Below are 25,883 nucleotides of genomic sequence, written 5' to 3' on the forward strand. Positions count from 1 at the left end.
AACTATTCTCAACATCTCTTTTGAGGAACACAAGCTGTTGGTGGAGGCTTGGTTTCAAAGTTCAGAATCAATAAACACAACTCAGCTACCGCATTTCCCTGAAAAATAAGCCCCAGCATGATTTTTCAGGATGCTCCTAATATAAGCCCCATCCCAAAAATAAGCCCCAATTAAGATCGTCAGCCAAATGGATGCATTTGGGACATCTGTTGCAACACACAACAGATGTATTGAATCATAAAACAATAATATTAACCTATAATTAAATATAAATAAACAGTACTATTAACGTTGTTTATTTGAATAAATGTAGATCGTTGTACGTGAAAATATAAGGCATCCCCTGAAAATAAGCCCTAACGTGTGTCTTTTGGAGCAAAAATTAATACAAGACCTGGGTAGCGTACCACACCAACATCTTTCCTATCTTGAAGAGAACTTAGGACAGTGTTTCTCAACCTTGACCATTTTAAGGCATGTGGACTTCAACTCCCAGAATTCCACAGCCAGCAATCTGGCTGTGGAATTCTGGGAGTTGAAGTCCACATGCCTTAAAATGGTCAAGGTTGAGAAACACTGACTAAGGAGATGCAATTAAAAGAAAACCCCAAAGCCCTTCACGGTTAGAAACCTCTTCCACAATCTTCTCATCTAGCTCGGCTTACATCTAAAAGCTATCCTTTTGTCTGAAAAACAGCCGTTATGGGACGGGCTTCCCAATGGCCTGGCTTGGGGCCTGCGGTGAAGATAAAGATGCAACGGATGGAACAAATGCTAATTTGGAGGGAGAGTGTCCTTGCAGAGGGACGCTCAACCCACAGGACTCATGATTTGCAAGAGCGTGAAGGAGCATCTTGGGGCATCGCAGATTGAGATCTAGCACTTGCTCACCCCCCCCCCCTCGGCTTTCTGCCGAATGACGCAGTCTGGGCTAACAGAAAGACACAAAACGAACTCTGCAGACTCTGCAGCTAATCCTGGTGTGCCCCGGGGGCAGAAAGGACGTGCACGTTGACCTTAAACTCTGATTGTCCTAGCATGTAAACCAGCTTTCCTTGGTGGACTAGCAGTGTAGACATCCAGTTCACAGCGGAAGGTCACAGGTCTGGAGGGAAAAATATTACTTTGTGGGTCAAGCTTCCTACTAAGCTGAAGACCAGGGGACTATTTTAAGCCCCTTTGCGAGATCAGCCCAGATTGAAAAAGCCTGGATTAAACCATGTTCTGTTTTCAAAAAGTGTGAAGAACCATGGCTGGGGATTGACTTATTTATTTTCTAATAGAAGCAAGCATTTGTTGCTCAGGGTTGAACTGTGCAGTCCAGCAACCTCCGAGCTTGGTTGCTGGCTTGCGACCACTTACGGTTTACAATCGTTCACTTAGTGACCGTCCAAATTTACAACAGCACTGAAAAATGTGACTTTACCGTGTTTCACACTTAAGACCGTCGCAGCATCCCCGTGGTCACGTGAACAAAATTGAGATGCTCGGCAACAGACTCCTATTTATGATTTTTGCTGTGCCCCAGGGTCACGTGATCCCCTTTCACGCTTTTCGGACAAACAATGTCAACGGTGAAGCCAGATTCACTTAACAACCGTGTTACTAAAGTAACAATTACCGTGATTCACTTAATAACTGTTGCAAGAAAGGTCATAACACGGGGCAAAATTCACTGTGCCCCTGTCTCGCTTAGCAAAAGAAGTTTTGGGCTCGGTTCTGCTCATACGTCGAGGACTACATGGTTCCCGAATAGGGGACATTATTTGTCTTGTGTCGTTGAGGTTACCTAGTGGTTATGACACCACTGAGCTCAGAGAGCACCAAGGACTCGACAAACCACATCCTAAGGCCGATGCAAAATTAAACCACGGTGAATGGGTGACCAAGGTCTGCCTAGTTTTACAGACGGTATAAAAAACTAGCTAGCTTCAGAAAAACTGAACCGTACTGACCTGACAATAAAAAATACACTGACTATAGTCTAATGCTGGATAAAAACACATAATAAAATCGATTATAAAAGCTTATTAAAAAGATCTAAAATGTTTATTTGTCTTTCTGGCGAATCCCCAGTGCTGCTGCGCAGAATCTAGCCACCTGTGCGGTGATCACCATCTGCTCGTCCTTAAGCAGCCACTGGAGATAAATACTTTCCGAACGACCAGGATACCTGTCAATTAGGGGAGGATATGGTTTTTCCAAATGGCTCTGTAGAAGGAACGTTGAAGGAGTAGGTGTCCAATGGTCTCCACCTCTCCCAAGACACAGCAGCGGAGTCTTTCAGCCAATGGTGTCTTTTTATACTTGCCGTACAGGACGGCTGATGGAAACGCATGGCATTGTCCAAGCGAAAATGCTTTCTGGTGGTTTACTGACTCCAACTGACTAAGATACCTGACAACCACGGTGAATGTAAACCTAGGTGCAGATGCTCCTCACTTCAACCTTTAGGGCAGACATGTCAAACACAAGGCCCGGGGGCCGGATGCGGCCCGCGAAGTGGTTTCATGTGGCCCGCGAAGCCATCCTGGAAACAGTGAGGGAACAGCCCCCGCTGCCTTGGCCCTGGCCCAGGCCGGCCAGGAGCCAATGTACAATTTTGTGGTGGCCATCTATGATGAAATGCATTCAGTCTTAGTTCCATAAGCCCCCCCTCCACATGGGCTGAGAGGAACAGTGAGGCTCCTCCAGTGGACCATGCCTTGGCCCTTGCCCCGGTCCCACCCCCTTCTGCCAGAGACCCTCAGATCTGTCCCACTCCTGCCCAGGCCCCCACAGGCACCCTTGACGAGAACGATGTAGAGCTGGCCATGCCCACCCAGTAGGCCACACCCACCCTGGCCACACATACCCCCCCCCCAGGGCAACCGCAATGCTGATGCAGCCCTCAATGAAATTGAGTTTGACACCCCTGATTTAGGGTGTGCTGGAAAATAGGGGTGAGTTGCTAGGAGTTGAGAAATGCTCTCAACTAAGTAATGGCTGCCTCAAACATCTGAAGGAGTTCCCCATCACGGCTGAAACCTTGCACTGCCTTTCATCCGAGACATGGATGCATCGAATAATCCCTGGGGAGGCTTCCCTACCCACGGGGCACCAAGCAGTGGGATTCCCGTCTAAGTAAGCTTCAACTCACCATCGTAAGTCAGGATGTGTCCTTTCTTCCCCTCGTAAATGACGTGTCCCTTGGGCAAAGCCTCCTCTCTTCCTTTCTCCGCTCTGCTGGGGCTGTCTTCTCCAATTACCTTGGTGATGGTTCCTTTGTACAGCACTTCAGCTGGGGTGCCCTTGGAAAGAGACCAAGAGCATTATTGAACCGCGTCACGAGCAATTAAGGCAGAAAAGAAGCAAAGCAGAATTGCACGCGGGCGTAACGCAGGCCCAGGCAGACCAGCACTGTACTGCAAGAAACAGACCCCAACAAAGGAGTGCAATCTTGAGCAAATATCAGCTGGGAACTCTGCTTCCTGTCAGAAGACTACAGTCGACTGATCAGAACCACCAGGACGGTGAGATCAGTTTTGGGGTGGACGTTATGTTTTGTTTTAACGTTAGGAGGTCACAGGAAGAGCAGACAATGACAGTATCGGATTCTGCAGAACTAGGAGCTAGGCAAGGACCTAGAGAGGGGAGACCTGTGAAGTAAGAGGGTGAAGCTGAAATGAAGGCAGGTGTATTCAGACACGTGTCCAAACACATCCTGCATCTCCCTTTCAACGCCCTCAGTTCTCTTCCGGCATCGCCGTTTATTCCTCTCTATAAACGTTCCAGCTAGAACAGGGGTTCTCAACCTTTTTAATGCCGCGACCCCCAACCGGTCGTAAGTCGAGGACTACTCAACCGGTCGTAAGTCGAGGACTACTCAACTGGTACAGCACCGTTTGCAGAATGGGACTTTTGGCGGGCTCAGCAGGGCAGAGACAGCCTGGACAATTCCTATTGGCTTTGGAAAGCCAATAGAATTAGACTCTATTCAAGAGAGTCTCTTCTATTGGCTTTCAAAAGCCAATAGAATAAAAGGGAGTAGCACAGCTAAGGAAAAGGGGGGAAAAAATGGCGGACCGCATTGTTTGGCGACCCCCGTGAAATGGTCGTTCGACCCCAAATGGGGTCCCGACCCACAGGTTGAGAACCACTGAGCTAGAACAAGATTGTTTTCCTTTCCTTTAGCCCTTGTGGGATGACACCTGGAAATTTCTCTGCTTTAAAACAGGTTCTCCGTTGTTTGAAGGATCAGCTTGAGTCTACCTCTCGGAAGCTCAAGGAACATCTAGTCACAGAAAGGACTTCTTCTGTCTTAAGATCTCTGCCATACCCAAACCCTTAGCCAACCTTGGGTGCCAAAATTCATTCGCTAAGAATCAGAGGGGGATAAATGATACTCTGTTTTGCAGGGGATCAAATCTGGATTCTTTTGCACGCCAAGCACACGCCTTGCCACCGAGCAACATTTCACTTTCCCCAAATGACTGGGTGGGGCCCCTAAGCTTTGGGCTGCATTCATCTGCAGGACCAGACTTGACAAACACATGACAAGCTGGTTGGTGGCGCCGCCGCCAGAGATAAGGAGTAATATGCTTAAAGATAAGAGAGCCTGCGTCTAAATGTTCACAAGTGTGCTCAGCCCAGTACCTAACCTATCTTGTGGCTGACTCACGCTCAGGAATACTGAAAAAGATGTTGCTTTTTGCAATCCTAGCACCTATTTAGGATGAAAGCTCTCATTGGTTGACTTCTGGCAATTGATGCCCTAGGGTCAGGGCCCCCCAATCCCCGGTCCGTGGACCGGTACCGGTCCATGGCATGCCAGCAACTGGGACACACAGACGAGCAAAGCCCCATCCGCAGGATGCAGGCAACACACAAAACCACGCACTCTCCGGTCCACGGAAAAACCTCTCTCCACGGAACCGGTCCCTGGTGCCCAAAAGGTTGGGGCCTTCTGCCCTAGGTCAGTGGCTCTCAACCTGTGGTCTGTGGACCACTGGGTGGCCGTGAGGTTATCACAAGGGGTCTGCAAATATTTGATGCGATCTAGTGCTTTAAATCTTGAGTTAGGTCTTGGTGGGTGCTTCATTCCTGGAGGTTTTTAAGAAGAGACTGGACAGCCATTTGTTTGAAATCATATAGGGTCTCCTGCTTGAGCAGGGGGCTGGACTAGAAGACCTCCAAGGTCCCTTCCAGCTCTATTCTAATTGATTGATTGGTCTGTGGCCACAAAAGGTATTTAAAGAGGTGAAGACTGAGAGGCCCTAGGTCAGGGGTAGGCAACCTTGGCCCCCTCATGACTCGTGGACTTCAACTCCCAGAATTCCTGAGCCAGCATGAGGGAAACTTTGGCCCCCTCATGACTCGTGGACTTCAACTCCCAGAATTCCTGAGCCAGCATGGGGGAATTATGGCCCCTTCATGACTCGTGGACTTCAACTCCCAGAATTCCTGAGCCAGCATGGCTCAGCTTGGAAACCCCTCCCTGTCCCCTCAGCATGGCTGGCTCAGGAATTCTGGGAGTTGAAGTCCACGAGTCATAAAAGAGCCAAGGTTGCCTACCCCTGGTATAGGGTCTCCTGCTTGAGGGGGGCTGGACTAGAAGACCTCCAAAGTCCCTTCCAGCTCTATTCTGATTGACTGATTGGTCTGTGGCCACAAAAGGTATTTAAAGAGATCCATGGTGAAGATTGAGAAGCACTGCCCTAGGTGAACCATGCCATCAATATCACTCTAGAATTTAAATACATTCAGAGTAGGTGGAAATTATGGCTGTGTCTTCACTATGTCCGCACATGTTCTGTAGCAGCCAAGGTGGAGAAATTTAATCACCAGATCCTACTATAAATCTCTTAAGGGCAGTGACTGAACTACTAGGGCAGTGTTTCTCAACCTTGACAATTTTAAGGCATGTGGACTTCAACTCCCAGAATTCCACAGCCAGCAATGCTGGCTGTGGAATTCTGGGAGTTGAAGTCCACATGCCTTAAAATTGTCAAGGTTGAGAAACACTGTACTAGGGCATAGATCTGGGGTGTTAGTAAGGTAATTGCTTGGATGTTCTTAGGAGCAACAGAGGTCCAGAGACGGTGGACAGAACCCAATCCAGCCCGAGATTAAGACCAGGCAGTCCTCATTTAATGGCAGCCTCCCTTAGCAACCACTCACAGTTACAACATTAATAAAGTAACTCTACAATCAATCGTTGCATTTACGTTTCCAGGTCCGTAAAGAGAAGGAAAGCAGAAGCAAGATCGTAATCACGGTTGTGGTTTTCTTTAGCAATTGCTTCACTTAATGACTGAGTTACCAGTCTCAACTGTGGTCACCAAAATGAGGACGTCCTACACAAATTCAAAGTGCAATAAAATTCCAGAATCTTGGGATCCAACAGACCAGCTCTGAGTCTTCCCGCAACATAAACCAGAGACACCGCATTACAAATATGGCACTTCCAGACGTCTCCATCTCAACGCCTGAATTCAAGGGCTTGGCGTTAAGACACAAAACACAGAGCTGGCCCAGGATCAGCTTCGGCACACATGCTCACAGGAGAACTGGAAAGAGAACATAATCAGATGGCTTTAGGGAAGGAACCTCTGGAACATCTGTCTTCTGCAGCCCGGATCTGCAAACGGGTACTGCTGCAACACAACAGATCATGAACGGCCTTAAGGCTTTGCAAATGAGACCGTTGGTAATTACCATCAACCAACCCAGCTAGATCACCATGGGTGGCACTATCATATGCATAAATTTCAGGCAAGTCCATACTCCCCCAAAGCCTGCAAATAAAAGCTTCCTCTAACGAACCATGTGAGCTTAAATGGGCTCCAGAAGATGGTAGAGGACAGGAAGGCCTGGAGGAACGCTGTCCATGGGGTCGCAATGGGTCGGACACGACTTCGCAACTAACAACAACAATGAACCAGCCCAAGGGAGGGAATAAAATAGAGCTGGAAGGGACCTTGGAGGTCTTCTAGTCCAGCCTACTGCTCAAGTAGGAAAACCTGTACCATCTCAGACAAGTGACTGTCTAGTCCATTGCTGGCTGTGGAGTTCTGGGAGTTGAAGTCCACATGCCTTAAAATTGTCAAGGTTGAGAAACACTGGTCTAGTCTCTTCTTAAAAACCTCCAGTGATGGAGCGGCCACGATTTCTGGAGGCAAAACCGTTCCACTGGTTGATTGTCCTCACTGTCAGGAAGTTTCTCCTTAATTCCAGGTTGCTTCTCTCTTTGGTCAGTTTCAACCATTGTTTCTCGTCCTTCCTTCTGGTGCTCTGGGAAACAACCTGACCCCCTCTGCCTTGTGGCAGCCCCTCAGATACTGGAACACTGCTATCATGTCTCCCCTGTTTCTTCTTTTCAGCTTTGCTGACCCAGGAATTCTGGGAGTTGAAGTCCATGAGTCATAAAAGAGCCGAGGTTGCCTACCCCTGTCATAGACCCTTCCCAAGGCCCCTGCTAAATCATGGGTCTTGATTTTGGCCAGGAAGGAAACCAACACAAATGACGTACAGGTAATCCTCAACTTGCAACCCTATACTCAGCGGCTGTTCAAAGTTACAACGGCGCTGAAAACAGTAACTTGTGAGTGGTCCTCACACTTACAACCGTCACAGCATTCCCCCACCCCCATTCCCACGATCAAATTTCAATTTCAAGTGTTTACAATGGTTGCACACAATCGCCATTTGCGACCTTCCCAGCCAGCTTCCGTCAAGCAAAGTCAATGGGGGGGAACTGGATCCATTTAACGACCGTGTGGCCACTTAAGAACTACTGTGATTTGCTTAGCGTGGCAAAAAGGTGGTCAAATTGGCCGCCACCCACTTAACCACCAGCTTACTTAAGCCAGGGCTTTTCAACCAGTGGTACGGGTACCACCTGTGGTACATTGGCACCTGGCAGGTGGTACGTGACCATACCAGAAAAGTGGTAGCAGGGGAGGGGAATGAGCTGAACCGGTGGCAGCACCGCACAAGCCTGAGCGAGAGACGGCTGGAGCTGCAGGGCTGTCAGGACTCAGCGGAAGCGCCAGGATCAGCGCTTCTTCATGACTGTCAGGGCTCAGTGGAAGCACCAGGATCAGCGCCAGGCTCCAGCTGGAGCTCGGCGCTGATCCTGGCGCTTCTGCTGAGCCCAGAAGAAGCGCCGGTCAGCTGGAATGTTGCAGCATCTCCAGGGTCTTGTAATTTACATTCAGATGCTTGGCAACTGATTCATATTTATGACGGTGACAGTGTCCCAAGGTCATGTGAAGTGACCAAAACCTGCCGCAACCCTGCAGACGGGGGGAATAAAAACCAAACACCCACCCCACCCCCACTGCCAATCCTGAACAGAAATCCTCACAACAATGAAAACCTTGGACAGGAGGAAGAGCACAGCCGGGCGGGCAGGCAGGCGTCTTGCTCGGCTGTGGCTTGGAGGGCACTTTTTTCAGTGCCATTGTAACTTCAAACAGTCACTAAGCAAACTGTTGTAAGTCGAGGACTACCTGTACTTCATCACTTTTTTCCTTTTTTTTTTTTTTTTTGGGTCATCAAGTTTGTGGCCCCTTGCTAGGCGACTGGTGGTACTCGGATGTTGCCATATCCCAAAAGTGGTACAGTGGGTGAAAAGGTTGAAAAGCCCTGACTTAAGCAACCAAAATGGTAGCTGTGAAAACAAGAACCCGCTGCAATTTGTGTCTGCCACGGAGAATTTGCACGGCCACGCAAATGATGTGACTGAAGGCAAAAGATGGATTTGGGATCCTGACACAAACCCGCCAGAAGGCAGATAAAATCCCCGAGAAGGAAGGGTTAATTTTTTTAAAAAAAGGCCCCGACTGGATTATTTTGGATGCTGACAGATAGCCTGCTATTTTGCAGGGATGTCTAAAGAAGTTCCAGATAATTTCTGAATTATCTTATTATTCTGCATGGTAAGACAGGAAACCAGCCCTACTCCTATCTGATGCTACTGAAGCCGGAAAGCGATGCTCATCAGCATTAATTAAAGATTCTGAGATGACACTTACTGGATCCTCCCCACCGCATTTTTTTTTCCAGGGATAGCAGAGTATCCTTGCAGAATCCTGCCCCTTCTGCTAGTTTAATTCTTCAGTCTTTGGCGATTTATTTATTAATTCAATTTATACGGTCGCCCGTCTCAGGGTGCGATGCTGGACAAGTGTACGCCAATCGAACAAAACAACGATAACAAAGTCATTAAGAGCTCTAATTAGAAAACAACTGCATGGGAAACCAGATCTTAAAAACAAGGAAATAACATTTCCAACTCAAACATTTGAAACACAGCAAGAGGTGACGCGAGGATAAACGTCTTCAAGAACCGGCAAACGTTAATATTTCCGTGGTAGCAAAGAATTTTTGACTGCCATCCCTTGAGCTGAAAACATTGTAATTTCCCTCCCTCCACAAGCTAGCTGTTTAAATGGAATCACAAACTACCCTAACGAAGAGGACTGGATTTCAGCAATGCAAGGTTACCAGCCTTCAAAAGCGTCTCATGGCAGCTGAACTGAGGTTTATTTTTCCAAGGAAATGAGCTGAGAACTCCAGCGTTCTCAAGAACGTATCTTTAAAGATCTGACTGTCAGCCAGGGAGGAGGAGGAGGAGAAAAAAAACAAAAACCCCAAAGAAAAAAAGAAAGAATTCTCTCTGCTCCCTTTCCAGAGAAAGCAATAATTGGAGAGTACAAAGCCATCACCCAGTTGGCAAGCCTTCTGTCTCTAGAGCTGATGGATGGGAACCATGAATTCTTTGCAAGCTGTGTTTGTGTGTGTTCCCAGACGCATGCGTTGTCTAGGGATGTGCACAGCAAGGAAAAGTGTCTGGAAAGAGCTCTAGGGATCTCAAAGCACAGTTCGTGTTCCTTAAGGTAAGAGCTACGACTAGTCTTTTCTACCCATTGAAGACCACATTCTGAACCTTGGTTGAGTTCCTCTTGGGCCATTCCTTGTCAATATGGTTGGCTTCAAGACCAGCCAGAGGTCTTTAGCATGTATTAGCCAACCCTAGTCTTGTTCATCATCTAGGATAACATGGTTGGCTTCAAGACCAGCCAGAGGTCTGTAGCAAATATTAGCCAACCTTGGTCTTCTTCATCATCTAGGATAACATGGTTGGCTTCAAGAGCAGCCAAAAGTCTTTAACAGGTTATAACCATCCCAGATATTGTTCATCATCTAGGACAATATGGTTGGCTTCAAGACCAGCCAGAGGTCTTTAGCACGTATTAGCCAACCTTGGTCTTCTTCATCATCTAGGATAACATGGTTGGCTTCAAGACCAGCCAGAGATCTTTAGCACGTAATGGCCAACCCTGGTCTTGTTCATCATCTAGGACAATATGGTTGGCTTCAAGACCAGCCAGAGGTCTTTAGCATGTATTAGCCAACCGAGGTCTTGTTCATCATCTAGCACAATATGGTTGGCTTCAAGACTAGGCAAAGGTCTTTAACAGATAATAACCATCCCAGGTCTTGTTCATCATCTAGAACAATATGGTTGGCTTCAAGACCGTCCAAAGGTCTTTAGCAGGTAATAACCATCCTAAGTCTTCTTCATTTTTTTGTGCCCTCATCAATCTTTGGCAACACCTTTCAGAACATTCTCCACCATAGGTTCTTCTCATCACCAAGACACTTCTAATCCACTTCTGACGCGCTGATAGAAAAGCCCCCCAAAGAGAAGACTTACATGTGTGATGGAACCCCGATATGTGATAGTAGACTCAGAGGGTGGCCTCGTGCTGGGAATCCCTTTAATGATGCTCACTCCTGGCAAGGAGGTACCTGCAGGATACAACAAACAAGAAGAGGTGATAGTTTCAAAAATCATTTGGTGGCTGTCAACAACCTGCTTATTCCAGGACATTTGGGACAGTAAAGGAAGCCTCAAACAGGTTTATGGGACAATGAGCCCAGCACTGATTCTCCAGGTTGGGGAGCTTCTTCCAATGACTTAGACGAGGGACCTTCAAACTTGGCCCTTTTATGACTTATGGACTGCAACACCCAGAATTCTTCAGCCAGGCACGCTGTCTGAGGAATTCTGGGAGTTGAAGTCCACAAATCATAAAAGGGCCAAGTTTGAAGACCCCTGACTTAGACAAAAGGACTCTCCCATCACCTGCGACCTTCCTAAAAGCAGAGAGTTATGTCAATTATGAGTTCCATCACTAAAGGTTCTTGCCTGTGAAGTTTTGGGAGGTCCAGTGAGGCTTATAAACACAAACTACACCCAACCTTCACAAGTCTTTTTGGTTTGAAGAGGCTAAAGAGTGCAGAAGGCGACTGGTGTACCCCAGAAGTTCTAGACCAGCGGTTCTCAGCCTGTGGGTCGGGACCTCATTTGTGGTCGAACGACCATTTCACGGGGGTCGCCAAACAACGCAGTCTGCCATTTTTTCCCCCTTTTCCTTAGTTGTGCTACTCCCTTTTATTCTATTGGCTTTTGAAAGCCAATAGAATAGACTCTCTTGAATAGAGTCTAATTCTATTGGCTTTCAAAAGCCAATAGGAATTGTCCAGGCTGTCTCTGCCCTGCTGAGCCCGCCAAAAGTCCCATTCTGCAAACAGTGCTGCAAGTTGTCTGCAGCGAAGGCGAGCTGTCTGGAAGTTTCCACCCCTCCCTGCTGAGCAACTACTAAAAATGTAAGTAAAAGAGGGCCGGGGGTGGGAGGTGGGAGGCCGGCGGGCGCAGGGAGGGTTGCTGGTGCGCGTGGGGCCCGACGGGTGCCTTACCTCCCTTGGGCTGGGCCAGCTGGTGGCCCAGCCGGTGGTCGGCCTGCGCTGTCTCTGCCGCTTGCCAGCTACGCCTCGGCCGGTGCAGGGGGCGGCACCACGCATGCGCGGCGCTCCCGGGCAGGGAAAGTCCTCAACTTACGACCGGTTGGGGAGTCGCGACATTAAAAAGGTTGAGAACCACTGTTCTAGACTATGCCTTCAAAGATATCTCTACAGAGCTTAGCTAGAGATTATGTCAGAAGAGAACCTTCTTACCTCGAAGAACGGAGCTTTCCTGTGAAGTCTGCACAACCAAGGTTTCAGCTTGACCAGCTTGGCATCTAGGAGAAAGCTGCTCTTGTTTCACTGCAGAAAATGACACTGGAAAACAAGAACATTACCACTTTTATTTTACTGTACCAGGAGCAGATGAAATTGCTCGGATGATCGGCTGGTTTTCAGCATGGCTACTGGTCCAACTGGGTCCTCCCCTTCTTTGGCCAGCGGTGACTCTGAGAACCAGGCCAGAATGAAGATCAGCTTACCCAACGTCTTGGGATCCATCGTCAGAGGCACAGTGATGGAACCAATGGAGACTTTTGCATGCTCTGGACTGAATGGACCATGGAGCTGTAGAGGTATCCCCTGAAAGATCCATCAAAGAGCATTAGTTATGGGGGGGATGCCAACAACCAAAGTATGGTAGCAACCACACTCTTGAGCACGTTTCCTCGTTCCTTTTGATCTACTGGCCGCGGGACGGTCTCAGAAGGTTGGCTTATGCATTTACCTGGGAGATACAGCCAGGTGTTCTTTCAAGAACAGAGGGATGCTTGTTAGAGATCAGAGGAGGAGGATTGGAGATGGCTGACAACCTTGGCGGGCCAGCGCGAGAACTTTCATGAGCGTTCAAGGAGACAGGATGAGCTGCTGTAGAGAGAAAGAGGGAGAGATTGAGAGCTTAAAACAACGTGAGTCATATCTGAACTCGGTTCTTCTAAGAAAGATCTGCCTACTTCATGGTGAGAAACTTGGATTTGGAACTCACACAATAACTCATGACTGTCTGTAAACCTTGTGTCGCCCTGGGCCAAAAAACTAACGACTCTCATGGGATTGCTTTTACAGTCCTAATTCTGCTGTTTTCCGCTTCTGTCCTGGATCTGGAATTGGGCAACGCTTCAACCCAGTCTCCAAATTACAATCCATTGGGCATTGCCCACGCTGGACAGTCAAACCAACATCCTAAGCGCCGAGGGCTGGACTCACCAGAGGGGTTATACTGAAATGTGTGAGACTCCGCGTGTGGAGAGGTTCGGATAATGTCCCTTGATGAGCCTTGGTAAGGAAGGACCGGTGGCCAACAGGTTGTAGTGGCAGATTCTCCACCTTGCTTCTGTCCATCTGGAAGGGGGGTGAAAAGCACTGGTTTTTCTACCAGGGGAGAGAATGGCTAAATTAGGAAACTTGCATTTTTCAATGGATGGATGGATGGAGATAAGATGGGATTGAAGGATGGATGGATGGATATGGGTGGGATGGGATGGAAAAGAAGAATGGAAGGATAGATAGATAGATAGATAGATAGATAGATAGATAGATAGATAGATAGATAGATAGATAGATAGATAGATAGATAGATAGACAGACAGATAAGATAGACAGACAGACAGACAACCTTTATTGTCATTTTTACTGTGGCCACAATGGCACACATTAAAAATGAAATTTAGTTCCTTGCTCTCAAAGTGTACACCTACATAACATACATTTAAGCATACTATATACAATATATGTATAGACCTATAGCCTTATATATAAGTAACATATAAATATTAATCACTGTTCATCTTGAATACATAATGGAAGGAAGAAGCTTTAGAGTTCACAAGGTTAATTAATACTGTATGGATGGATGCATGTATGGAAGAATAGACAGATGCATGGGATGGAAGAATGGATGGGGTGATATATAAGAATGAATGGATGGGATGAGATGGGATGGGATAGGGTGGAACAGACAGATAGATACCGTAGCTAGCTAGAGAGAGAGATGATTGGGGGAAGGGAGGGAGATAGATAGAAATGATAGATATTAAAGGTAATGATAGAAAGGGATGATAGATAGATAGATAGATAGATAGATAGATAGATAGATAGATAGATAGATAGATAGATAGATAGATACAGATGGATGATAGATAGACAGACAGACAGACAGACAGACAGACAGACAGACAGATCTATCAGGGTTCTTCAGACTTGGCCCTTTTATGACTTGTGGACTTCAACTCCCAGAATTCCTCAGCCAGCATGCCTGGCTGAGAAATTCTGGGAGTTGAAATCATAAAAGGGCCAAGTTTGAAGAACCCTGAGATAGATAGATAGATAGATAGATAGATAGATAGATAGATAGATAGATAGATAGATAGATAGATAGAGACAGAGAGAGAGAGAGAGAGAGAGAGAGAGAGAGAGAGAGAGAGAGAGAGAGAGAGAGACAGAGACAGAGACAGAAGAGACAGACGGAGAGAGAGAGAGACAAACAGACAGATCTATCTTTGAAGGAGTCTTGACTCCTGGGAATCCCATGGACGTATCCATGCAGTCTTCTTGGCAACCTTTCCAGAACTAGTTTCCCAGTACTACTTTCCGAGGGCTGAGAGAGAGGAAATGGCTTTTCACCCAGCTGGCTTCGTGCCCAAGGGCAGCTGTGGAAACTCACCGTCTCCTCGCTTCCAGTCCACACCTTCTTTACCACCACACCACAGTGGAGACGCAAAACATCCCGACTGAAAGAACCCCACGAGAAAGTGAGGCCGAGAAGAAGGAGCCCCAAACATACATCTGCGCCTGGCCAAGCACCTCCTTCTGTTCTAGGAAGGCTGCCTTGTGTTTGGGAGGGAGGACCCTCAACTGCGTTCACCTTTAGCCTTCATGATTTACAGCCTGAACTTGGCTTTTCTGCTGCTGCTGCTTCCCAAGGACAGCAGGAGAGAAGACAGGTTGATAAAGCGCAGAGCGTAGAGGCAGACATTTGCAGGGAAAAAAAACCTCTAGCGGGGACTCGTTTTTTCTGGATAATTCCTCCCCTGCCCTGCTCTAGAAAACAAGAGAGCCTCCATGTCTGCTGCAGAGATGGTTAAGGCCAGGCCCAGGCAGAGCTATGGAAATGGGGGCCTCGTTGCAGGAAGAAAGTCCTTCCAGCCCCAACCAGGGAAAACCCTGCTCTGAAGCTTCAACCGAGGTTGATTTCATTCCGGTTCTCCTCTCCCCCTTCCCTTCCCACGCACATTAAAAAAAAGAGCCATAACTCAAAGCCCTTCTGGATACGCTCTCACACTTATCCCCAGAAAGAAGGTTAACACTGCCGTTTATCAAAGCCCTGGAACTGGAGCAAGGGAGACGTCGGTTTATGCGATCTGTCATCCAAATGAATTTCCTTGGCCAGGCAGCCCTGCTCCGAAGGCCAAGTGGAAACGGGGTGGCTAAATCAATAGGAAGTGCACAGCTTGCGCAGGAGCTACATGCCCCAAAGAGAAGCAAGGCCAACTGTCCCAGATCTGCCCACTCCTTGTTATGAGAGGAGGAGGAGGAGGAGGAAGAAGAAGAGAAGGAGGGGGAGGAAACATACACCAGCGTACAGTTCCCGAACCATCTTCCAAGTCTGAAAGTACAAATCTCATACTCTCTTTTTACTGCCTGATAAGCTAAGAGTTCCTTCCTTCCTTCCTTCCTTTCCTTCCTTCTTCCCCTCTCCTTTCCCTTCTCCCCTATCTCTTTACTTTCTTCCTTTTTCACCCTTCTTTGTTCTAACTTCTTTCCTCTCTCCCTCCACTAATTTTCCTTCCTTCCTTCCTTCCTTCCTTCCTTCCTTCCTTCCTTCCTTCCTTCCTTCCTTCTTCCCCTCTCCTTTCCCTTCTCCCCTATCTCTTTACTTTCTTCCTTTTTCACCCTTCTTTGTTCTAACTTCTTTCCTCTCTCCCTCCACTAATTTTCCTTCTTTCCTTCCTTCCTTCCTTCCTTCCTTCCTTCCTTCCTTCCTTCCTTCCTTCCTTCCTCATCTCTTTGCTTTCTTCCTTTCACCCTTCCTTCTTTGTTCTAACTTCTTTCTTCTCCCTCCACTAATTTTCCTTCCTTCCTTCCTTCTTCCTCTCCCTTTCCCTTCTTCCCCTATCTCTTTACTTTCTTCCTTTTTCATCCTTCTTTGTTCTAAATTCTTTCCTCTCTCCCTCCACTAATTTTCCTTCCTTTCTTTTCCTTCCTTCCCCATCTCTTTACTTTCTTCCTTTTTCACCCTTCCTTCTTTGTTCTAACTTCTTTCCTCTCCACTAATTTTCCTTCCTTCCTTCCTTCCTTCCTTCCTTCCTTCCTTCCTTCCTTCCTTCCTTCCTTCCTCCCTCCCTCCCTCCCTCCCTCCCTCCCTCTGCAACATCCCCTTCAACCCCCAAGCGCTCTCACCATCTTTGTCCACCTCAACCGGGCTCTGATGCGGAGCTTCGCGAGGGCTGCTGCTGCCGGGGCTGCTGCACAGCTGGGGCTCCTTCTCTGATGGGGGGGGAGGCTTGGCCTCCTCCTGGGCCCCCTCCTGGGCCAGGGCGATCTGCTGCTGGTAGAGGCCCAAGGTATGGGCAGGCCCCGAGGGTTTCGGAGCCCCGCTCTGCAATGCTGCCTCCAGGGCGCCTTCGGAAATCTGTGGGGAAAGGAGAGCCTGGCTTAAGTCCTTTGAGATGGGCACCCCAACCGCCCAGGTTGGGTTTGTGCTAGTTTGAGTCAGTCAGTTGGGCTAGTTTCTTCAAAACTCAAAGCTGCTGTAGGTGACCTTATAGATTGAGGGGGAGGGAGGGAAGGAAGGAAGGAAGGAAGGAAGGGAGGGAGGGAGGGAGGAAGGAAGAAAAAAGAGAGAAGGAAGGAAGGAAGGAGGGGAAGGGAGGGAGGGAGGGAGGAAGGATGAGAGAGAAATGGAAGGAAGAAAAAAGAGAGAAGGAAGGAAGGGAGGGAGGGAGGGAAAGGAAAGAAGGAAGGAAGGAGGGAGGGAATAAGAGAGAAATGGAAGGAAGAAGAGAGAGAGAAGGAAGGAAGGGAGGGAGGATGAGAGAGAAATAGAAGGAAGAAAAAGAGAGAAGAGAAGAAAGGAAAGAGATTCAAGAAGGAAAGGGAGGATGAGAGGGAAGGAAGGGAGGGAGGAAGGGAGAGAAATGGAAGGAAGAAAAAAGAGAGAAGAAAAGAGAAGAAAGGAAAGAGAGAGGGAAAAAGGAAAGGGAGGATGAGAGGGAAGGAAGGGGAAAATAAGGAAGGAAGGAAGGAAGGAAGGAAGGAAGGAAGGAAGGAAGGAAGGAAGGAAGGAAGGAAGGAAGGAAGGAGAGGGGAGGGAGGGAGGGAGGGAGGGAGGGAGAGGGGAGAGAGGGAGGAAGGATGAGAGAGAAATGGAAGGAAGAAAAAAGAGAGAAGGAAAAAGAAAGGAAAGAGAGGAAGGGAGGAAGGAAAGGAAGGAAGAGAGGGAAGGAAGGGGAAAATAAGGAAGGAAGGAAGGAAGGAAGGAAGGAAGGAAGGAAGGAAGGAAGGAAGGAAGGAAGGAAGGAAGGAAGGAAGGAAGGAAAGAGAGGGGAGGGAGGGAGGGAGGGAGAGGGGAGGGAGGGAGGAAGGAAGGATGAGAGAGAAATGGAAGGAAGAAAAGAAGGAAAAAGAAAGGAAAGAGAGGAAGGGAGGAAGGAAAGGAAGGAAGAGAGGGAAGGAAGGGGAAAAGAAGGAAGGGGAAAAGAAGGGAGGGGGGGAGGGGGAGAGGGAGACTCACAATGGGAGGGATGGCAGCTGCCCTCTGCTTCAGCTGCTTCAGGTCCAGCGGCTTCTGAGGTGAGGAGGTGAGACGGGCATCGTTGGGGGCACCAAGGAGACTTAAGCGGGCAGCCGGCAACCTGCAGAGAGACGCAACAACGCTGCTTGAGAACCACTTTCCAAGCACTGTTTGGCCCAGAAATCCAGCCTGATTCTCTTGGACAACTGCAGAGACTGACTGAACCACCACGGGGAAAAAAGCTGTGAAATCCTGTGTGACCCACTTAACAACCCCCTGGCTTAGCCATGGAAATTCTGGTCCCAATTATGATCTTGAGGACCACACCTGTGATTCTGATCTTGCTGAAAGTCAAACATGAGATGGATCTCTTCAAGTCCTTAGACAACTCTCTTGAGGGTTCTACCTGGTTTCACTTTTGGCTAAAAGATGAGGATCCCAACCATCTTCTGGACCACTGGAGACCCCTTTGGGGTCTTTGGGACTGTCCCCACCAGAACAAAAATGGATGGGACCTGGCTGATGATCTCGTGTTGGCTTATCTCCTTGATGCGGGTGTCAGAAGATAAAAATCACCAACTCTTAGGCTTTGGAGATTAATAAGAGAAGATCATGAATCACGATGGAATGTCTTCTGGACCATTGGAGAACCCATCAGAAGACTTGGGGCCTATGGGACTGTTCCCACCGGAACAAAGATTGATGAGATCTGGCTGATGACCTCAGGTTGGCTTATCTCCTTGATGTGGGTGTCAGAAGATAAAAGCACCAACTCTTGGAGATTAATAACAGAAGATCATAAACCACGTTGAAATGTCTTCTGGACCATCGGAGACCCCATCAGAAGACTTGGGGTCTATGGGACTGTTCCCACTAGAACAAAGATTGATGAGACCTGGCTGATGACCTCAGGTTGGCTTATCTCCTTGATGTGGGTGTCAGAAGATAAAAGCACCAACTCTTGGAGGTTAACAAGATAAGATCATGAATCACGTTGGAATGTCTTCTGGAACATCGGAGACCCCATCAGAAGACTTTAGGGTCTTTGGAACTGCTTCCACCAGAACAAAGATTGATGAGACCTGGCTGATGACCTCGGTTGACTTATCTCCTTTGATGTGGGTGTCAAAAGATAAAAGCACCAACTCTTAAGCTTTGGAGATTTATAAAAGAAGATCATGAACCACGTTGGAACAGTCGGGGTCCTGTAACCAGCTGAAAGAGGAACAAATTGAAGCATCCCAGTGATCTCCCAGGGTTTTAGCCCACCAGGAAAACGGGATTAGATTTCTGCTTGACATTCTCCAACTTATTTTTTTTTTACCCTCTGAACATCACTGGCTGTTCCCCAGCCATAAACTGACAACAGTTAATGCATGACTGTACAGGCCTCCGTATTCATTTATATTTAACGTGACCCATGCTTGAACTTTTCATTCCTGTGGCTGTTGTGTGTGTGTGTGTTTGTGTTTGTGTGTGTGTGTGTGTGTGTGTGTATATATATATATATATTTAAAATCAAACAAATAAACGTGAGCACCAGGGAGTATTTAAAAAAAAATTAGTAAAATTTAATACAACACCAATAAAATCACTGACGAAAGCTAGGCGTTTTATTAGTTATTAATTTTTATGGTGATTTTATTGGTATTGTATTAAATTTTACTAAATTTTACTAAAAAAATTTTAAATACTCCCTGGTGCTCACGTTTATTTGTTTGATTTTAAATATGGATATACCCAGGGATCATATTTTTGATAATTATCTTTAGAGACCTTTTACTTCCATTCAGCTTGCAAGTAGCCAAGAGGAACCGACAAAACAGCTGGAAGGTTGTGATGCCGTGGCATACACACACACACACGCGCGCGCGCGCGCGCATTGGGGCCAGGATGTTAATGGAAGCTGGCCTGGACGGATGGGATCTGTTGTTCATGTCGTTGATTTTACAGGCAGTCTTCAGCTTACAACCAAAACGGAGTCCAACATTTTTGTCCCTAAGCGAGACGTTTGTGACGCGGGTTTTACGACCTTCCTTGCCACAAGTTGTTAAATCGTTAAGTGAATCTCTGCAGTTCTTAAGTTAGTATAACGGTTGTTAAGTGAATCTGACTTCCCCCACTGCTTGTAACAAGGTCGCCAGAGGGGAGTCACGGGACCCCGGAACCCTGCAAATCGTCATAAATATGAGTCGGTTGCCAAGCGTCTGAATTTTGATCACGTGACCACGGGGGAGGCTGCAAGAGTGGTAAAGTGTGAACAACGGTCCTAAGACACTTTTTTTACTGCTGTCGTAACTCTGAAAGGTCACTAAATGAACTTTTGAAAGTCGAGGAGTGCCTATATATATATAGCTCTGTTAAATAAAATGAATATAAAAGCAGCACACCAGTCACCAGGTGACCTAGATTGTCTAGGCAGGGTGGGATAAATCTTCCTCTTATTAGGGGATGTCAAGGTGGACATTGAGGGGTCCTGGGTGCTCTCTGGGCTTGCTTGTTTTCTTGCAGACGTTTCATTACCCAGCTAGGTAACATAATCAGTGCTAGAAGGGAGTGGAATTGAGGGAGGGAGGAGGAAGGAAGGATTATGGAGTCCTTGGTGCTCTCTGAGCTTGCTGGTTTTCTTGCAGACATTTCATTACCCAGCTAGGTAACATCATCAGTGCTAGTAAAGAGTGCAGTCTGCTGTCAGTTTATATCCTTGCCTGTCTGTGTGGTTTGCAAAATGCTTGCAAACGTTCAGGTAAAATATAAATGCATTTGGTGCCTCTCTTCCGAATCCCTTCTCACATTTTCTTTTCATTCATTTTAGAAAATCTCTCCAGTATTTCCTTTAAATTGCTGCCTTCCCCAATTTGGCCATCACGCTTAAATTAAAGCCGTCGTTTTGAGTCAGAAACTGAGCAGATGCTTAGCTAGCGGTTAATCTCAGCTGTTTAACCAGATGGCTGTGCGTTTGGATTTTAACAAGATAGCAGAGCTGGAAGGGACCTTGGAGGTCTTCTAGTCCAGCCTCCCCCCCCCCCCGACTCAAGCAGGAGACCCTGTACCATTTCACACAAATGACTGTCCAACATCTTCTTAAAAACCTCCAGTGTTGGAGCACCCACAACTTCTGAAGGCAAACCGTTCCACCGATTAATTATTTTCACTGTCAGGAAGTTTCTCCTTAGTTCCAGGTTGCTTCTCTCCTTGATTCGTTTCCATCCGTTGCTTCTTGTCCTGCCTTCAGGCGCTTTGGAGAATAGCTTGACTCCCTCTTCTTTGGGGCAGCCCCTGAGAGATTGGAAGACTGCTATCATGTGGGAGATAACAGAATAACAGAGTTGGAAGGGACCTTGGAGGTCATCTAGTCCAACCCCTGCTCAGGCAGAAAACCCTATATTATTTCAGACAAACGGCTGTCCAGGCTCTTCTTAAAAACTTCCAGTGTTGGAGCATTCACCGCTTCTGGAGGCAGGTTGTTCCACTGGTTAATTGTTCTCACTGTCAGGAAGTTTCTCCTTAGTTCTAGGTTGCTTCTCTCCTTGATTGGTTTCCATCCGTTGCTTCTTGTCCTGCCTTCAGGTGTTTTGGAGAAGAGCTTGACTCCCTCTTCTTTGGGGCAGCCCCTGAGATATTGAAAGACTGCTGTCATGTCACCCCTAGCCTGTCTTTTTCGCTAGATTAGACATACACAATTCCCGCAACCGTTCTTTGTCTATTTTGGCCTCCAGCTCCCTAATCATCTTTGTCGCTGTTTCCTGCACACTTTCCAGAGTCTCAACATGTTTGTGTGTGTGTGTGTGTGTGTTGAGAGGGGGGAGTATCTGGCTTGCTTCCAGCAAATGCAATAATTTGTACTCCCAATGCTCTTGTTTTCTCCTGCCCGGGGTCAGTCATCCCTTGATAAATCTCTTCCAGAGAATATGGATTTTCAAGAGGCGTTTAAGGAAATGGACTGAAGCGCAGCACTAAATCAGCCTTCAGCCACGGGAGGCAGGCAGACCAGTCGCCCCAGAACTGACCGGCGGCCTCGGGGAAGTGACCGTCTGCTGGCGCCTGACCTCCTTTAACCCCGTCGGTGGGCATCGATCCCAAACAGGATCTAAAGCTGTCCTTTCAATTACCGTCAAGAGGCGTCACCCATAGTTAGCCACGTGCAAATTTCTCCCCCCCCCCCCCCCAGAAAAGACCAGGGTGATAAATCAACCTTTTTGAAGCCACAGGGTTTTTTGCTCAGCCAGCTTAGACACGGTTCCCGAGAAATCTATAACCTGATTCAGAAGAAGCCCCCCCTGGAGGAGTAGGAGGGGGCGGGTTAGATCTAGTTTCTGACCACAATCTTGCCTGTCCTTCTGAACTCATGGAATCTGCAAGCAATGCTCTCGGGATGGTCGGAAAAGAAGGAAACTCTTCACCGATATTTTTTAACTATTTGTCGCGTCCCGCCTCTCCTTTCTAGCCTCCCCGCCCAATTTATTCAGAAAGCTGAATCACCCCGAACAAGAAGCAGCAGCAGTGAAACTGGATGCACGCATAATTTGAGTTCTTCCGGCGAAAAACCAGCTTTGGGAAGGGCACAAGCCTTCCAGACTGCCACCCACTAAATTGCCCCAGTAGATCAATCTTGGTTGAAAAAGCTCGCAGATCTTCCCTGGAAGATAGCTGCTGCCCAGGGATCCCCCCCAGGATTTCCCCAAACAAGTCCTGCTCCTGAAAATCGGATCGTTTGTCCGCAGAGAAGACCCACCTCATCCCATGCGGGAAAAAGAAAGCTAACAAACTTTCAGCTTAAATGTTTAGAGGTGCCCAACCCTGTTAGCTTTTCATGGGAAGTACAGAGAGCTGACTTACGTTTAATTCGACTGATCTTTCATTGAATCATCTTTCAAAGTTGCAGTGGCACTGAAGCCACGTAGGACCGTTTTTCACACTTGCCACCCACAGCATTCAAAAGACAGACGCTCGGCAACCGGTTCATATTTACGACGGTCGCAGTGTCCCTGAGGTCACGCGATTCCCCCCTTTTGCAGCCAGCCAAGTCAACGGCAAAGGCAGATTCGCTCGCCAACCCGGTGTGAGTTAACTTCACAACGACAGGGACTGGCTTAAGCACGGCGGCAAGGTCGTAAAACGGCGCCAAACTCATTTTGCAACGGTCCCGTTTAGCCAACAGACACGTTGGGCTCAATGGTTGGCTGTAAAACAAGGGCTGCCTGTTCTCTACACCAGGGGTCCTCAACTTTGGCAACTTGTGGACTTCAACTCCCAGAATTCCTCAGCCCTGATCTACATCCTTCCTCGCGCCCGCCGTCTTTTCCACTTACTTGGTTTTGTCCGTGGGGTCCTGCTCTTCCATCTCATCCGCGCTACACGTAGCGCTCGAATCACTGTCCGAGGCAGCGCTTCCGCTTTTGCTGACTTTCGGGCACTCCTTTTTCTCTGGCTTGGGAGTATCCTCTGTCTCGGCCCCCACCCCGTTACTGGTCTCGCATCTCTGCTCATCGGCCTTGTTCTCTTCCGGGACATCTGCCCCTTCCTCCATTTTTATCTCAGCCCCATCCAATTCTGGGTCTTTCGAGTTTTCTTCTCCCCCTTCCGTTTTGATCGTATCGACGTTCGGTTCCTCCTGCGGCTTTTCGCTCCCAGCTGGACCAGGGTCGGTCCCTTCCGGGCTGTGACCACCGGAGTCTACGGCGTTGGCTTCCGGGGACATGGCGGGTTTCTGTACGTTGACCGTCGTTTCTACTTCGGCCTCGGCATTCGGTTTGGACTCGCTTTCCGGGGGCTTTTTGGCGTCCAGTCTCGGAGAAGGCAGGCTGTCTGTGTCAGAGCTGTTATTCACAGCAACTGGAATCAAAACAGAAAAGACACACTGTTCATTTCGATGGCCAGGTTCCATTTGCAACGCACAAACACTCGGGGTCCCCAAGGAGCCCTAAAAAAAAAAAAAAATTTCATGGCCGCGAGCGGGTGAGTTGCAATGCATTATTTAACTCTGAGGAGTTGCAGGCTACAACTGTGGATTTTGAAGAGAAGCTTCTCATATATTTTTGCAAACAGAGTAAGAGGAGTTTACTTCCCCAATTTGGTGCCAAAGAGTCACTTTGGAAAGGGCCAGAACAAAACGCGGTTTAGATTTGCTTTAAACTACCATTATGGGCTTGTCTTTGCCATCCTTTCCTTTTTTGAGGCCCGTCTGTTATTTTGACACTACAGTAGTCCTCAACTTACCGTCACAATTAAGCAATCTTTCTATTGCTAATTGAGACACGTCTTAAGTGATTTTTGTCCCGTTTTATGACCTTTCTTACCACAGTGGTTAAGTGGATCGCTGCAATTGTTAAAACTATAATGCAGTTGTGAAGTGAATTTGGCTTGCCCCATTGACTTTGCTTGTCAGACGGTCACAAAAGGGGATCACATCACCCCGGGGCATGGCATAACCGTCATAAATGTGAGTTGTAGAACATCTGGATTTTGATCACTGGGACCCACGGGGAAAATGCTGCAACGGCCGTGTGAAAAACGGTCGTAACTCACTTTTTCCAGTGCAGCTGTAACTTGAATGCTCACCAAATGAACAGTTGTAAGCCGAGGACTTAGGAGGGGAGCTTTAAGCTGCAAATATATTTTTCAGTTGTTTGTAAGGTTACCATCATTTGCGGGGGGGGGGGAGTGTCTTAATTTTGGCTATTCTTCTTGATCTGAGAACAGCTTTTCCTGAAAGCCTTGCAGAACCATTAAAATATGCACACACACAAAAGAGAAATCACTAAAAGCGACACTACAGCATTAACCTTGTGAACTCTCAAGCTTCCTCCTTCCGTTATATATTCAAGATGGACAGTATTTAATATTTATTTGTTATGTATATGTTTGTGGATTAATGTTACCTTGGTGTTCAAACTTATTTGTTTCTATCTTATGGCTTTACGCAGGATTCATATTTTTAATATAATTAAAGATATGTATGTTGTTGTTGTTGTTAATTGCGAAGTCGTGTCCGACCCATCGCGACCCCATGGACAACGTTCCTCCAGGCCTTCCTGTCCTCCACCATCTTCTGGAGTCCATTTAAGTTCACACCTACTGCTTCAGTGACTCCATCCAGCCATCTCATTCTCTGTCGTCCCCTTCTTCTATTGCCCTCAATCTTTCCCAGCATTAGTCCCTTCTCCAGTGAGTCCTTCCTTCTCATTAGGTGGCCAAAGTATTTGAGTTTCAACTTCAGGATCTGGCCTTCTAAAGAGCAGTCGGGGTTGATCTCTTCTAGGACTGACCGGTTTGAACGCCTTGCAGTCCAAGGGACTCGCAGGAGTCTTCTCCAGCACCATAGTTCAAAGGCCTCAATTCTTTGGCGCTCAGCCTTTCTTACGGTCCAACTTTCACAGCCATACATTGCAACTGGGAAAACCATGGCCTGGACTATACGCACTTTTGTTGGTAGGGTGATGTCTCTGCTTTTTAGAATGCTGTCTAGATTTGCCATAGCTTTCCTCCCAGGAGCAAGCGTCTTTTAATTTCTTGGCTGCAGTCCCCATCTGAGGTGATCTTGGAGCCCAGAAAAATAAAATCTGTCACTACCTCCATTTCTTCCTCATCTATTTGCCAGGAATTGAGAGGGCTGGATGCCATGATTTTGGTTTGTATATGTATATGTATTGAACTATGGTGCTGGAGAAGACTCCTACGAGTCCCCTGGACTGCAAGGCGATCCAACCGGTTAGTCCTGGAGGAGATCAACCCCGACTGCTCTTTAGAAGGCCAGATCCTGAAGTTGAAACTCAAGTACTTTGGCCACCTAATGAGAAGGAAGGACTCACTGGAGAAGATCCTGATGCTGGGAAAGATGGAGGGCAAGAGAAGAATGGGACGACGGAGAATGAGGTGGCCGGATGGAGTCCCTGAAGCAGGAGGCGTGAGCTTCAAGGGACTCCAGAAGATGGAGGAGGACAGGAAGGCCTGGAGGAACGTTGTCCATGGGGTCGCGATGGGTTGCACACGACTTCGCAACTAACAACAACATGTATATGTAGGGGTGTGGTTCTATACATATGTTGTACATAGTATGTTTAGGTGTGTGTCATGTATGTGTTTTACTTTGAGAGCGGGCAACTAAATTTCATTTTTGATGTGTGCCCTTGTGCCCACAGTAAAAAAATGGCAGTAAAGATTATCTTATCTTATCTTATCTTATCTTAAGGTGGACAGGTTCCAACCCACAGACATCAAAACCCATCCTCAGGTGTGAAATCACAATGGTGTAGTCTTAGCCACGTGCCTTTTCACAGACCTCAAGTTCCTTTTCACAGACCTCAACGGGTGGGGAATTCACACACACACAAGAGACACACCTTCCCAGGATAATGAA

General features: G+C 47.5%; 1 protein-coding gene across 16 annotated transcripts in view; it reads right to left on the reverse strand.

The window, feature by feature from the left end:
- The window catches only part of NCOR2 (nuclear receptor corepressor 2), a 233,097-nt gene that overhangs the window by 43,472 nt on the left and 163,742 nt on the right, over window positions 1-25,883 (reverse strand). For 15 of the 16 annotated variants that reach the window (XM_039357314.1, XM_039357316.1, XM_039357312.1 and 12 more), the window contains 9 exons: window positions 22,837-23,359; window positions 17,525-17,645; window positions 16,192-16,423; window positions 13,000-13,164; window positions 12,521-12,660; window positions 12,276-12,375; window positions 12,007-12,111; window positions 10,703-10,797; window positions 3,140-3,290 (listed from right to left, as the gene is read on the reverse strand). In XM_039357314.1, coding sequence (XP_039213248.1) covers window positions 3,140-3,290; window positions 10,703-10,797; window positions 12,007-12,111; window positions 12,276-12,375; window positions 12,521-12,660; window positions 13,000-13,164; window positions 16,192-16,423; window positions 17,525-17,645; window positions 22,837-23,359 — 1,632 coding nt within the window. The remainder of the gene's footprint in view (window positions 1-3,139; window positions 3,291-10,702; window positions 10,798-12,006; window positions 12,112-12,275; window positions 12,376-12,520; window positions 12,661-12,999; window positions 13,165-16,191; window positions 16,424-17,524; window positions 17,646-22,836; window positions 23,360-25,883) is intronic. The other variant, XM_039357320.1, reaches the window with a different exon arrangement.

Source organism: Crotalus tigris, unplaced genomic scaffold, assembly GCF_016545835.1.
Source record: "Crotalus tigris isolate CLP2741 ecotype Arizona unplaced genomic scaffold, ASM1654583v1 scf7180000018891.247784533:1973344, whole genome shotgun sequence".
In the NCBI taxonomy this organism is placed as follows: domain Eukaryota; kingdom Metazoa; phylum Chordata; class Lepidosauria; order Squamata; family Viperidae; genus Crotalus; species Crotalus tigris.